At 46.5% G+C, this 15462-nt stretch overlaps 1 protein-coding gene across 8 annotated transcripts in view; it reads left to right on the top strand.

The window, feature by feature from the left end:
• Positions 1-15462, top strand: part of ITSN1 (intersectin 1) — a 249074-nt gene that overhangs the window by 220162 nt on the left and 13450 nt on the right. For all 8 annotated transcript variants that reach the window (XM_025281353.3, XM_044939433.2, XM_006048225.4 and 5 more), the window contains 6 exons: positions 4373-4540; positions 8419-8631; positions 10638-10759; positions 11764-11846; positions 12169-12252; positions 13995-14168. In XM_025281353.3, the coding sequence (XP_025137138.1) occupies positions 4373-4540; positions 8419-8631; positions 10638-10759; positions 11764-11846; positions 12169-12252; positions 13995-14168 (844 nt within the window). The remainder of the gene's footprint in view (positions 1-4372; positions 4541-8418; positions 8632-10637; positions 10760-11763; positions 11847-12168; positions 12253-13994; positions 14169-15462) is intronic.

Here is a 15462-nt window from a genome sequence, read left to right as displayed (position 1 = left end):
CAAAACAATGAACGGAAAACTAGCAAAACTAAGAACAGAATTTTAAAAGGTGGCAGTTACAAGATACAGATGGAAAGCTGCAAAAAATATTCTTTATAATAGTAAGATGGGGAAATTCTTAGCACGGCACCAAAGACAGAGCTTTAAAGGAGTTAAAGTTGCAGCAACTTGAAAAAAAATACTTTCGAAAAAAAATACTTTCTTCTGGGAACAGCTAGACGTTCATTAAGGAGAGTACTTAAAGTGGTGAATCTGTACTATGAAAGAGACTTTTATGTATTAGTTGGAGTGATATCTAGAAAATGCTGTTAAGTAAAACAAGCAAACAGACAAAACCCCTCACAAGCCATCCTGCAGTAGGGTCTATTTTGGAAAAACTCTGGGTGGGTATTAAATGCATGTGGAGCGTCTAAAGGGATGCCCTTTGCTCTGGGCATGTTTCCCTCTGAGGCAGGAAAGCAGAAGGGAGACAGCACAATGGTTCTCAATATTCTGTATTATTTGAATCTTGCATATCAAGAACATTATTATTTGCATAAACATTTTCTTAAAAAATTCCGTGTAACAAAATATAACAAACATTAAAAGACAAAGGACAGATATAAACTGAGTAAACACTTTAACTGTATCCAAGTAGATACTGAAAGATACAGAGATCGTGTGTGTATGTTTGTATCTAAAGCACTCTTACAGCTCAAGAAGAAAAAGACAAATACCCTAATAGAAAAATTGGTTTTAAAAAAAGATAAAAAAGAAAAATAGGTGAAATCTTTAACTAGGCGTCTCTGAGAGGAGTGTGGAATAGTAGTAAAGCATGTGTTGTTAGGAACCAGGCTGCTTGGACCTGAATCTCCCGTACCACTGCTGCGTGTCCTTGGGAGACTTAGCTTACCTCTCTGGGCCTCAGCTCCTTTATCTGTAAAACAGAGGCATTGATAGTACCTACTGCGTGGTGTTCTGAGAAGTTAAGTGAGTGAATGAATATATGTCCATCTGCCTCATACTAAGCAGTACATAAATGTTAACTTTCTCATTTAATGTACTTATGCACTAAATGTACACAAAATTCAAATTCTCTGATAATGAAAGAAATGCATAACTAAACAAGAAAATATATTGCTTTTGGCTTGCCAGGTGCACATTTATTGAAAGGACTGTGAGTCCATAGTGTTGGCAGGTTTGCTTATGGAGGGTAGACTGGTTCAGCCTTCGGAGGGTGATGTATACATCAAACTCCATGTTCTCTTTGGTTCAGCATTTCCATCTCTAGGAATTTATTCTAAAGAATTAATCAGAGAAATACTGAAAAATATGAAGTTTTATGCATTGTGGCTCTTCCTTACAATGACATATTATAGAATCCTTAAAAATGATAAATATACTTTAATAAAAAATTTTTTTAACTTATGATTTAGATTCATGTGAAGTGATCATCATATGATGATCTATAATTCATATATATTAAATAACATGCTATAACTGCCATGAAGTGGGGAAAAAGCAAGTACAAAATGGTAGCGTAGTATGGCAGTGTGATCCAATTTTTATTCTTAAAAAATTATATGTATTTATATCTAGGCAGAATGTATTAACAAACAGAATGTGTATGTGTGCTTGGTCGCTCAGTTCAGTTCAGTTCAGTCGCTCAGTCGTGTCCCACTCTTTGCGACCCCATGAATCACAGCACGCCAGGCCTCCCTGTCCATCACCAACTCCCGGAGTTCACTGAGACTCACGTCCATCGAGTCAGTGATGCCATCCAGCCATCTCATCCTCTGTCGTCCCCTTCTCCTCCTGCCCCCAATCCCTCCCAGCATCAGAGTCTTTTCCAATGAGTCAACTCTTCGCATGAGGTGGCCAAAGTACTGGAGTTTCAGCTTTAGCATCATTCCTTCCAAAGAAATCCCAGGGCTGATCTCCTTCAGAATGGACTAGTTGAATCTCCTTGCAGGCCAAGGGACTCTCAAGAGTCTTCTCCAACACCACAGTTCAAAAGCATCAATTCTTCGGTGCTCAGCCTTCTTCACAGTCCAACTCTCACATCCATACATGACCACAGGAAAAACCACAGCCTTGACTAGACGGACCTTTGTTGGCAAAGTAATGTCTCTGCTTTTCAATATGCTATTCTCAGTCACGTCCAAATTTCTGCGTCCTCATGGACTAGAGCCTGCTAGGCTCCTCTGTCCATGGGATTCTCCAGGCAAGAATACCGGAGCAGGTTACCATTCCCTTCTTCGGGGGGTCTTCCCAACCCAGGGAGTGAGCATGTGTTTGTGTGTCTCCTGCATTGGCAGGAGGATTCATTAGCACTAGCGCCACCTGGGAAGTCAGTGAACAGGAAAGACCGAGATTATTATCCGATGGCGCAATTAAAGGTGTTTTTTTAGGTTCCTTATAACTTTCTAAATTTTCTAACTTTCATACGTTATACAATAGTACTTTTACAATGAGAAAAAGCAATATATCTATTTTCATTTTTGAAAAAAAAATGAATTCACACAATCTGCTATGTGGGATTCCCGTCTAGAGCAGTGGTCCTCAGACTCGGTTGTACATTAGAATTACCTGGGAAGCTCTAGAAAATTTCAATGCCTGAGTCCTACCCCTGGGGATTTTGATATGGTCAGAGTTGAGGTCAGGACTTTTCAAAGGGATTTGAATGTATAGCCAGGATCCACCCAGAGCTGGAGCTGTGGTTTGGAAATGATTGTGAAAGTTGCTCAGTCGTGTCTGACTCTTGGCAACTCCGTGGTCTATACAGTCCATGGAATTCTCTAGGCCAGATACTGGAGTGGGTAGCCATTCCCTTCTCTGTGGGATCTTCCCAACCCAGGGTTGGAACCCAGGTCTCCTGCATTATAGGTGGACTCTTTACCAGGTGAGCCACAAGGGAAGTTGGGGAACTCACAATACCTAGATTGGGTGTTTTTCCCAAATCGAGTGCCTACTTAGGACCTTAAACCAAAGTATACCTTGCTGATGAGATATTATTCAGGATAAAACCCACTTGAATTATTTATATGTGGACAGTGTTAACCACTGAGTCATGTCCGAATCTGTGACCCCATGGACTGTAGCCCACCAGGCTCCTCTGTCCATGGGGATTCTCCAGGCAAGAATACTGGAGTGGGTTGCCATTTCCTCCTCAGGTGATCTTCCCAACCCAGGGATCGAACCTGCATCTCTTATGTCTCCTGCCTTGCAGGCAGATTCTTTATCGTCTGAACTGTCAGGGAAGCCTGTATATGGATAAGGCATGAGCAAGTGCACACTCAACATACCCCTAGTACATTGCAAAGTGGCTTAGGATGCTTCCTCAGTCTTCGTGTCTTTCCCCACGAGGACTGTTTTCAGTGTCCTCAGACTCCTTTGAGAATCTGAGGGGAGCACCATCAAAGGGCCAGGTACTCTGCAAAGTGCTTTCTTGTATCAAGCCATGTAGTCCTCCCAACAACCTTTTAAAGGAGGTTCTGTGTGCTGTGTTTAGTTGCTTAGTTGTGTCTGACTCTTTGTGACCCCATGGACTGTAGCCTGCCAGGTTCCTCTGTCCATGGGAGTCTCCAGACAAGAATACTGGAGTGGGTTGCCATGCCCTCCTCTAGGGGATCTTCCCAACCCAAGGATCGAACTCAGGTCTCCCACACTGTAGGCAGATTCTTGACCGTCTGACCCACCAGGGAAGCCCAAGAATACTGGAGTGGGTAGATTATCCCTTCTCAAGTGGATCTTCCTGACTCAGGAATTGAACCAGCATCTCCTGCTTTGCAGGCAGATTCTTTACCAGCTGAGCTACAGGGAGGCCCAAAGGAGGTGCTAGTAGTATCCCTATTTTTCATATGAAGAAAATGAGGCTCAGAACATTTATGTGTCTGACCCATATCATGACTGGTCAGTGGCAGAGCAGGGATTTTAATCCAGAAGCTCTTGCTCTAGAACTGAACTCTTAATTGCTGGTCTGGAATGATTCATTCAGAAAAATGCACCTTAGCTCCGATGCACCCACTAGCATGAAGTTCCATACGTACACAGATGCCTGCAGCTATGCACGGACTCAGGGAAGAATGATTCTCCTTGGAAGGATCCATATGGGGTGTGATACTGCCCTTGCTGCAGCCGCCGCCCTCCTCATACCCCAAGTATAGATAATCTGGCAGCCCCTGCCCCCATAGGGGTCCCATGCCAACAAAGAGTGGCCTTCTCTCTCCATGTCGTTGCCAAGGTGGGTGCTCAGAGCTGCAGCTGTAAACACGTGGCAGTGTCTAGGAAAGGTCTGTGCAGAGCCCTGTCTCTGCTGGGGCGAGCCTTCCAGAACAGTGAACCCCAGGCCCGCTCGCTGCCTAAGGCTACTGTCTTCTGTTCTCTGATGTAGATCCTGGAAAACACTCCCGAAAACCACCCAGACCACAGCCACCTGAAGCACGCCCTGGAGAAGGCAGAGGAGCTGTGCTCCCAGGTGAACGAAGGGGTGCGGGAGAAGGAGAACTCGGACCGACTGGAGTGGATCCAGGCCCACGTACTGTGTGAAGGCCTGTCAGAGGTAACACCTTAGGTGGGACCTGGGCTACCCCTCTGAGTCTCGGCAGGCAGCCAGAAGGAGGACGAGAGAAATTGTGAATCGTCCTCTTCTGCAACCTCCAGTTTGCTAATCTCTCTCCAGCTGCATCTAATCTGTTGTTTAAGCCATCTACCGAGTTTTTAATTTCAGTTCTTTTCTTTATTTTTTGTTCTCAGTTGTTTTCTTTTGCCTTTTCAGCAGTTCTAGTTATTTCTCTAACCTACTGGTTTTTCTTGTCTTGTTCCTTTCACAAATGGCCATTTTTAAACTTGTGTGAGAGCTGTATTGTGGTTACAAATTCTCAGTAATCACAACCAACCTCGTGGTTGGTTGGTTAAGCCAAGTTCACAAACAAGCAAATTTTCTTGCTATTCCCTTCTCTACTGAGTTTACTTGTCATTCTTCCTCTGTGATACAGCTTTCTGGGATCTCCTGTTAAGTCCCTCACCTCATGCAGACACTAGATATATCTGTTTTCTCCTTCTCCCTGCAATAGCCTTTAAAATGGAAGCTCAGGGTCACCAGATTTAAGAAAGACTCTCAAAGGTAAAGCCAGCTTTGGTGCTTGTTTATCTTTCTGGGTTCATATTTCCATGCCATTTTCTGCTTCTGCAAATTGTTTTTGCTTTTATTTTTATTTTACCAGCTTGCTTGTGTTTAAAAAGTACAGTTCTATATTTTTTATTCCATTTTAACATTTTTCATTGGTTGAATCAGTCTTTAAGTCCATGATACTGCCAGAAATACCCTCTTATAGTATCTGATTCTCTTCTTGACCCTAATCTTTCCCTTAGTCACATCCACTCTGCTGTTCTCTCTCTTTGTACACACCCACCCACCCACCCATCCACACATACACACACATTCATGTACTTACACAATTCACTAGGATTTACCAAAATGCCCAGGCAGACCATCTCCCTTACCCACACTCCCTATGACTCTTTTCTTCTTATGAGCATCTAAGACATTCCCTACCTGAGGAAGTTACCCCACTGTTGCCTCCCTGCCCTACCTCCTGTCCCCCTTCAACGTAGGTGTGGGATAAGCAAAGTTATGGAAGCAGCCATGTGGAAACCAAGGTGATGGATGTGGGTTCCCATTTCAGAACTGTGTTGATATGTGGTCCAGGGGTAGTCACTGGTTGGTTGGCTCAGTTATTCATTCATTTATTCAGTAAGCGTTCACTGAGCACCGGGCCCATGTGCCTTGCTTGGTACTAAACGCTGCTCAGTACTAACCACTGAGGACATGAAAATCAGTGAGATGGGACCTACCCCATCTCAAGAAACCTGCAGTCCTATGTGAGAAATGATGAGGCAGATCCGGGTGCCAAGTGCTGCTGGACACTCGACGAGGAGGAAGGAAGAGTCGTGGAGGATTCAGGGACAGGTTGAGAAGGTGAGACTTGGCTGCGTGTTCAAGGATGAAGCTATCTCCCCAGGAAAGCATCCAGGGGAGGGCATTTCACTGGAGGCCTCAGCCTGCGCGGGGCATGGGTGAGGAGTGGAAGGTCACAGGCAATAGGCTTTAAGGCAAGTTGAAGGCAGGGCAAGGGAGGACTGTGCGTCGTTCCGAGGAGCACTAAGGTGATCTTGAAGACAGTGGACTTGAACTGCTCTTGGATCTGCTGAGCTGAAGGGCCACCGTGCACTTTTTCTTTTTTAAAAGATGTTCTCTTATCTTTTTCTTTCTCTCTCTGTGGTTTTTTGTTTTTTTTTTTGGCTGCACCATGCAGAATGTAGGATCTTAGTTCCCCAACCAGGGAATCAACTCTGTGCCAGTAGTGAAAGTGCAAAGTCTTAACCGCTGGACTGCTAGGGAATTCCCCGCACTGTGTGCTTTTAAAGGGGCCCTTCCCTGAGTCTCGTGGCTGCAGGCACAGGACTCAGTGAGGCCTGAGTCTTCATTATAAAACGTCAAGAATAGGAACGTCCCTGGAAGGCCAGCGGTTAGGACACCATAATTCCACTGCAGGGGGCACCAATTTAGGGGGACTAAGACCCCACCTGCCTTGAGGCACAGCCAATGCCCCCACAAAACCTTAAGAATAAAATAAACTCTTGTCATTTGCTTTCTGTGGTGTATATCCCCTCTTTGAAATAGACTGCTGTCCTTCTTAAGTGACCAGTCCTTCCTGACTATTGTACACCAGCTTCCTGTAAGGTCTGTTTTGTCTGTATGGTCAGGGTTCGTGGTCATGGGAACGAGGCATGTTGGCTTCCATTTCCTGGCCCAGATCTAAGAATACACCGGTGATTAAGTTTCACATAAATGCTGTCTTTGGCATTCTTGTCTTAAGATCAAGAACTATAAAGACAGTTTCCAATTCACATATGTTGGGTGTCAGCCTGAATAATTGGAGGCTCTGACCTTTGAGTAAGAAACCACACCACCTCTACGTCATCCAAGTGACTCACTGGATTCATTGCCCCAAGTGGCTTGAACTCCCTCTTGGCAAATAAAAAGGACTGGATTGACCTCCAGGCTCTTGTTCAGAGGCCCACTCTTGGAAGGCTCCCTTTGGGGTGTCATCTTCAGTTGTTCGGGCTCCCTCGGACCTTGGTGGGAGGTTGTTGGCACTCATTCCTCCTTGTACCTGAGAGTGGACTGGAGTGGCCACTCTCCTTTGAGGCCTATAGGCCTCTGGTCACAGAGGCGCTGTTGATTCTTTCTTCCACACTAGAGGCAGACAGGTAGCCAGCAACATGGGGGGACATGTGTTGTAAACTCTTCATTAATACTCTTCAGGAGATGTGTAGGGTTCATAGCTGTGGACAGCCTCAGCCTTGAAGGTTGCTGGATGGAGTGTACTCTTGGGGCCCAAGTGTGAGCAGGTGGAAACCCCGAAGGTCTGACTCCTTCCTCGATCATATTGCTTCTGAGGCAGTGCTGTGGCCTTCCCCTCCCTCAGTCTCTCCTCCGCTAGCCAGAAGGGGGTCCTTAGTGAGGTCATATCTTCTACAGTTTCCCTCTGCCCCTTGAGAACCTGCTCACGGGAAATGATAGAACCCAGGGGGGATGATAGAGCATGAAATGATAGAACCAGGTGTGTGTGTGTGTGTGTGTGTGAAAGAACATGAGATGGCAGAGCCCAGAGGGATGGCAGAGCCCGGGGGGTGACAGAGCAAGGATGACAGCACCCAGGGGTGAGCAGCAGAGCTGCATTTCAGTGCTTAGAGCTGTCTCCAAGGTTTGGGAGGTGGCAGGAAGACAGCCGTCCCCTCCCCGTCCTCAGGAGCAGTGAGCTGGGTGAGCTCCAACGTGCGCAGCACAGTTTCTGCTCTGCTTGGCTCTGAGGCCTCCGCCAGCACCGCCGCGGTTGGCAGCCCACCCACGCGGTAGGGGCCTGGACTCACGCCGCGCCCTGGACAGTGGCGTTTGTCCTGTTGAACTGTGCAGAGAGAGGCGCGCTGTTTCCAGCAGCAGGCACGACCCTTTGAGCCTGTGTGGGCCGTGGTTGGCACCGGCTCATGCCGCCTCCGGCGGACCAGCCTGCACACAGCGTGCGCTCATCCAGGATGGAGGGTTTTCTTCCTGCTGCCCTGTTTCCCCGATAAATAAAAAGGAAAAAAGTCACCCTGAGACCCTAGACCTCAAGGAAGGGCACTAGGAGTCACAGCCAGGGTTCATCCTGACGCATGCAGTCTCCCGAACCACGCCTTTAACTTCGTGGCTCCCAAAGCCCCCGCCTGAAGTCCTCAAAGCTGTCCTCGATCTGAGCCTAAGATACGGGCCTCAGATTCTGATGGAGCCCACGGCTTTCAGATGCGAAAAAACAAACGAACAAAAAAACAACCACAACAAAAAAACGACCTCACTCCACTGTGTCTTCTTTGGGTTTTGTTTCCCTTCCTCAGCAACTTGTGTTCAATTCCGTGACCAACTGCCTGGGGCCGCGCAAGTTCCTGCACAGTGGGAAGCTCTACAAGGCCAAGAGCAACAAGGAGCTGTATGGCTTCCTCTTCAATGACTTCCTGCTGCTGACCCAAATCATCAAGCCCCTGGGCTCCTCAGGCACCGACAAAGTCTTCAGCCCCAAATCAAACCTGCAGTATAAAATGTACAAAACAGTAAGTCCAACTCTAGACGGCAACATCAGGTTTGATGTTGAGGGGAGGAGACCATGTCTAAAGGGAGTCAGCGTTTGAGCGGGCTATGGGGTCTGTGGCACAGAGGAGGTGAGGCAGGGTTTAGGGGGACCACAAGCACGGGTCCAGCAGTGATCAGCAAAGGTGCGTGTGTGATGAGTTGGTCAGCTGTGTCCGACTTTTTGAGATCTAATGAACTATAGCCTGCCAGGCTCCTCTGTCCATGGGATGTCCCAGAAAAGAATACTGGAGTGGGTTGCCATTTCCTTCTCCGGGCCCAGGGATGGACCCCATGTCTCCTGCTTGGCAGGTGGATTCTTTACCACTGAGCCACCATGGGAACCCATCAGAAAAAGAACAATACTCAGTTCAATTGACAAACATCTATTAGCTGCCAAGCGGCTGCTGTGGGTCCCCTTGGATGTGACTAAGGCTTGTCCTGTCTTGATGGGGTTCACAGTCCACTGTACCGATGAGGCAGGCGTGGGAAAGCTCTAGACTAGAAATTCAGCGTCCACTTCCCAAACATTCCCAGATCTCCCTCCAAACTTCTCAAGATGCCTTGGAACATCTGTGCCCCTCATCTATTCCAACAAAAGCAGATGTAAATAGTCCATGTGTAGACAGTTTTCGTGAGCTGTTTATTTGGTCTGCTTCTGTGTGTATGGCTGTGTTTGTGTGTTTTCGTGTCATAGGGTATTGTTTTTCTAAATTTATCTCTGTGGGGGTGTTTTCACAGAAGAATTTTCTCTGAAGGAGCAGTTAGTCTTCTTTCGGGAAAAATAACAATGTACTTATGTAGATTGTCACTAGCAGCTTTGTATGAACAACTTGGAGGGAGTTGCTTGGAGGTAGAGTTGATGGGGGCTTCCCTGGTGGCTCAGATGGTAAAGAATCCATCTGCAAATGCAGGAGACCTGGATTCGATTCCTGGTTCAGGAAGATCCCCTGGAGAAGGGAATGGCTACCCACTCCAGTATTCTTGCCTGGAGAATTCGATGGACAGAGGAGCCTGGCAGGCTATGGGGATGACAGAGGATGAGATGTTGGATGGCATCACCGACTCAATGGACGTGAGTTTGAATAGGCTCCGGGAGTTGGTGATGGACAGGAAAGCCTGGCGTGCTGCAGTCCATGGGGTCGCAAAGAGTCAGATACGACTGAGAGACTAACACTTTCTAAATACATAATACATCTAAAGTTGATGGAGATTGTTTGCTGACTAGGATATACCATGGAAAAAACAAACTCATCCGTTCTTATTCTGGAGGACTTTAGAAATACCTGCAGTACCATCCGGCCTACTGATCACTCTAGTACTTCTCCAACTCATTTGAAAACTTATCTTTGCATAAAACCCTGTATGTCGATGTTTGTAGCAGAGCACTCCTTAAGTGTAGGCTGCTGCCCATATCAACTTCCTTCTAAAGACTTCAGTATGAAAAGTGGGGAAGTAAAAATAAAAATTCACAAGTAGAAACCTGGGAAACAATACCTTAGCCAGATGAGGGAAAAAAAGTACCTGCAAAATGGAGGTGAGGGGGAATCCATATTTACAATTTCCATTTATCTGAAAATTGATATTAACACTTATTCAGTTCAGTTCAGTCGCTCAGTCATGTCTGACTCTTTGCGACCCCATGGACTGCAGCACGCCAGACCTCCCTGTCCATCACAAACCCCCAGAGTTTACCCAAACTCACGTCCATTGAGTCGGTGATGCCATCCAGCCATCTCATCCTCTGTCGTCCCCTTCTCCTTCTGCCCTCAATCTTTCCAAGCATCAGGGTCTTTTCCAATGAGTCACTTATCATTCCAAATAAAATCATTGTTTCAGTATGGTTTACTGAAACCACCGCCACCCCCTAGACACAAACGGACACACCCCTCATCTTCAGTTTAGTTTACTGGATCATGTGCACATAAGCACACACACGTCCTCACAGAGCCCCAGTCTGGTCTTGTAATGCCCATGCATTATTTTTCAGCCTATCTTCCTAAATGAGGTTCTAGTGAAGTTGCCCACTGACCCTTCTGGGGATGAACCCATCTTCCACATTTCCCACATCGACCGAGTCTACACCCTCCGAGCAGAGAGCATAAACGAAAGGTAAGACCCCACTCCTCCCTGGCCCTGGGCACCTGGGTTCCACCAGGTGTAGGATGGATGTGGGACAGTTAATTAATCAGTGGGTGCCAACATCCCCTCACTTGCAGCTCCATCCCATCTGGCTGGAGGTCGGGGTGGGGCATGCAGTGAAGTGGTCTTAGTTCATTTTTCCAGCGTCTTTCAAAAGTTAACTTTTCAAAAGGAAATACATTGAAATGAATCTGGCTTGAGAATTTTTTTGAACAGCAATTTTCAGTATTCTTCGAGATAATGGAGGCTCTCCCGTTTCCCAAAGTTTCCCAGGTGGCAGAAACTAATAGGAAAATGATTCGGGGGATAGAGGACCTTCCAATCCTGACCCCCTTGATGTCTGGCTCCCTTGGACAGACATCCTGGATCCTAGAAGCTGAGGGCAGGTTTGCCTTAATCAGGGCTCTGCCCTGGAGCCTAATGAAACAGATTATTTTTATGAAGGGTGAACTTGACACAAGACCAACAACATTCCAAGAGCGTTTGTGCCAAGCAAGAAATTGGCTAAAGTCATCATGCATATGGTTCTCAGAGAAATGGAAAAGAACAAAATCACGCCAGGATGCTTTCCCAGTGTACATTTGCTCCTTCACAGAAAGTGGCTGCTTATCTGGAAAATTGTTTCTTTCTTTGGATGGTTTAGTGAGAGAGATCCTTCTAGCCTTCTCGGATCAGGCAAATTTGTGATGTTTTTCAGTAAGGAAAGAAGAGGAGCTGTTGTGAGCAAGACAGCAACAGCGTTTATCATTGTAGATGTCCTTCCATGGGGACACAAACCCAGGTTTGGAGCAAATCAATAAAAACATCACTCGTGCCTTTGTTATGAATGGTAGAAATTATCCTTAGGGCCATGTGACATAAAACCAGACTCTCTATGCTGAGCCTTTATTGTAAAAATCGAACGAACAAAGCAGAGTCCTGGAAACTGAATTGGCACCGACCTGACACCTGAGTTCTGTCTCTTTCTTTCCAAGGACTGCTTGGGTGCAGAAAATCAAAGCAGCTTCTGAACTCTACATAGAGACAGAGAAGAAGAAGCGGGAGAAGGCGTATCTGGGTAATGCATAGCCGGGCAGCAGGGCCCTGGGAATCCCGCAGAGTTGGGGGGCAGAGAGCCATCTGGCCAGGCCCAGAACCCTTAGAGCTGGAAGGTGGACCTGGGGGTTGAGGACAGCCTGAGGGTGGAGGCAGGTGGAAGAGGGAGGGCAGGGTATGGGGTGAGACATGGAGGGCGGATTCCAGGATCAAGGAAGCAAGAGTTTAAGGGAGGAAGGGGAGACTTGTTCTTGAAGAGTGGCATAAAATAAATCACGAGGCAAGCTGGAAATACCGCGAACGCTAAACAGGAGCGTTTTGTGTTGTTTTTTGTCCCATCACAGTCCGCTCCCAAAGAGCCACAGGCATCGGAAGGTTGATGGTGAACGTGGTTGAAGGCATTGAGCTGAAACCCTGTCGCTCCCATGGTAAGGGCCCTAGAAACCCCTCTAGCCTGTGTGAGTGGGGGAAGCCTTTGCTGCATCTCCTCCACTTGGTTTTACTTTATTTTCTAAAATTAATTTTTACTGGATGATAGTTGCTTTAGGAGCTTTCCAGGTGGCTCAGTGGTAAAGAATCCACCAGCTAATTCAGGAGACACAGGAAATTTGGGCTTTATCCCTGGGTCGGGACGATCTGCTGGAGAAGGAAATGGTAACCCAGTATTCTTGCCTGGGAAATCCCATGGGCAGAGGAGCCTGGAGGCTACAGTCCATGGGGTCGCAAAGAGTTGGACGTGACTGAGCACACACACAGATAATTGCTTTACAATGTTATGTTAGTTTCTACTGTACAGCAAAGTGAATCGGTTACATGAATACATTTATCCCCTCTTCTTTGGCTTTCCTTCCCATTTAGGTTACCACCGAGGGTTGAGTCCACCTGGCTTTAAAACAAATTGGTCCCTAATCCTAAATTTCCTTCCAGACTTGGTTATTCCCATCCACCGTTTTGCCTTTCAGAGAGAGCTGAGTGGCTGCCTTTTCACAACACTGTCAGCCCCCTTGTATCTGTAGATTCCACACCTGCAGATTCAACTAACTGCAGAACGAAAATATTCGGAAACATTTTTGAAATTTCAAAACAGCAAAACTTGAATTTGCCACACACCAGCAACTATTTACAGAGGAATTTCACTGTATTTCCATTTTTCAAATGTTTTCGCTCTGCAGTTGGTTGAATCTGCAGGTATGGAATCTACAGATAGAGGGGTTGACTGTGTTGTCAGAGGGCAGCCACTCAGATCTCTCTGGAAGGCAAAACAGTGGATGGGAATAACCCAACGTGGAAGGAAATTTAGGATTAGGGGCCAATTTGTTTTAAAGCCGGGAGGATTCAAAGCTCTGTGGTAAGCTAAGTGGGAAGGAAATCCAAAAAGGGGATAGATAAATGTATACAAATAACTGATTCACTTTGCTGTACAGTAAAAGCTGACATAACATTGTAAAGCAATTATCTGTGTGTGTGCTCAGTCGCTCAGTCATGTCCAACTCTGCAATCCCATGGACTGTAGTCCTCCAGGCTCCGCTGTCCATGGGCTTCCCAGGTGGTGCTAGTGGTAAAGAAGCTGCCTGCCAGTGCAGGAGACAGAAGAGACATGGGTTCGCTCCCTGACTCAGGAAGATCTCCTGGAGACTAAGCATGGCAGTCCACTCCAGTCTTCTTCCCTGGAGAATCCCATGGACAGAAGAGCCTGGTGGGCTACAGTCCATGGTGTCGCACAGAGTCAGACACGACTGAGCGACTTAGCACAGCCCTACACTGTATTAGGTATTATATATAACCTGGAGATGATGTCAAGTGGATGGAGGATATGGGCGGGTTTATGCTAGACCATTTTATATAAGGGATTTGAGCCTCTGAGGATTTGTGTATCTGTGGGGTTGAGGACCCAATCCCTGTAGATTCTGAGGGGTGATTGCAGATTTGACACAATCTAAGCTCAAGTGAGGAGACAGGGAAGATTTAGTTTTGAAGCCCACTTATGTGATAAAGTGTGATAAATATTTAAGTGTTAATGTAGTTTAGGATGCTGGATTATGTAAGGTTTCCTCTGGATTCTCTATCTTATGCTGCATCTTAAGCATGGCATTGGAGGGGGTTGGAATGAGGGGTGTAGAGGGAAGAGGTGCCACAGGCACCCAGAAGAGCCAGGCTCTGTCCCCTCCAGGGAAGAGTAACCCATACTGCGAGGTGACCATGGGTTCCCAGTGTCACATCACCAAGACGATCCAGGACACTCTGAATCCCAAGTGGAATTCCAACTGCCAGTTCTTCATCAGAGACTTGGAGCAAGAGGTGCTGTGCATCACCGTGTTTGAGAGGGACCAGTTCTCGCCAGATGGTGAGTAGACAGTGGCCCTGGGCACCCTGCCCCGTCCCTGCCCCTTGGCTTTCATGGATAGGCGTTTTCTACCTGGGAACTTGCTGTGCAGAATTTCCTGGGCTTCCTGCTGGAGAGATGAGGTTGGCCTCCCCTGGGAAAAGGCTTTCACTGATGCCAGAGCATTTCAGAGGAGGTGGACAAAGCGCGTTTGGTCTAGAGTGGTCCAGCTTCCCTGGGACAAAGGTCATGGTCCCATGCTTCCCTAAAGCAGATACCTGCACAGAGGGCTGCACCCTCAAAGCCTCAGCCTCATTCTTTAGTCCTTGGCTAAAAGCTTTGGTGACAACAGATAAAACTATCCAGTTGAGCAAGAAAAGCATTAGTGCACAAACAATGTGGCAGAATTCATCAATGCCCTTCGGGCGACATTTCAGCTTAATCAAAGGAATGAAATTATGTTGGGTGCATCATTCCTCCAATCAACTTCCTGTGTCTGCTTGAAGCTGGAAAAAAAAAATGGGTCTGGCCAACGATTCCAAGACACTTGTCTCTATCTTCCTCAATCCAATAAAAATAAGAGAGTAAGTTTAAAGATTATGGCCTCAACTTGATTATATTCAAGGGAGGATAACTGAGGGCTAGGAGTGAGGGTTCAATGCAGACATGATCTGTGCAAGGCTTAAATTGCTCCGCGTGGCTTTTGTCTTTTATAGGACTTTCATATGAATTAGTTCATTGTGAGTTATTTACTATTAATTATGGGCCAGAGATGGTCACATAGCTGGCTAAGTGTTAGAGCATGACCAGAACACTCTACCAAGGAAAGATTTCATGCAAAGATGGGCTCAGTAAAGGACAGAAATGGTATGGACCTAATAGAAGCAGAAAATATTAAGAAGAGGTGGCAAGAATACACAGAAGAACTATACAAAAAAGATCTTCATGACCCAGATAATCACGATGGTGTGATCACTCACCTAGAGCCAGACATCCTGGAATGCGAAGTCAAGTGGGCCTTGGGAAACATCACTATGAACAAAGCTAGTAGAGGTGATGGAATTCCAGTTGAGCTCTTTCAAATCCTCAAAGATGAGGCTGTGAAAGTGCTGCACTCAATATGTCAGCAAATTTGGAAAACTCAGCAGTGGCCACAGGACTGGAAAAGGTCAGTTTTCATTCCAATCCCAAAGAAAGACAATGCCAAAGAATGCTCAAACTACCGCACAATTGCACTCATCTCACACGCTAGCAAAGTAATGTTCAAAATTCTCCAAGCCAGGCTTCAACAGTATGTGAACCATGAATTTCCAGA

Source organism: Bubalus bubalis, chromosome 1, assembly GCF_019923935.1.
Source record: "Bubalus bubalis isolate 160015118507 breed Murrah chromosome 1, NDDB_SH_1, whole genome shotgun sequence".
Lineage (NCBI taxonomy): Eukaryota > Metazoa > Chordata > Mammalia > Artiodactyla > Bovidae > Bubalus > Bubalus bubalis.
Note: the sequence above shows the minus strand (reverse complement) of the source record. Positions and strands in the feature narration are given on the sequence as shown.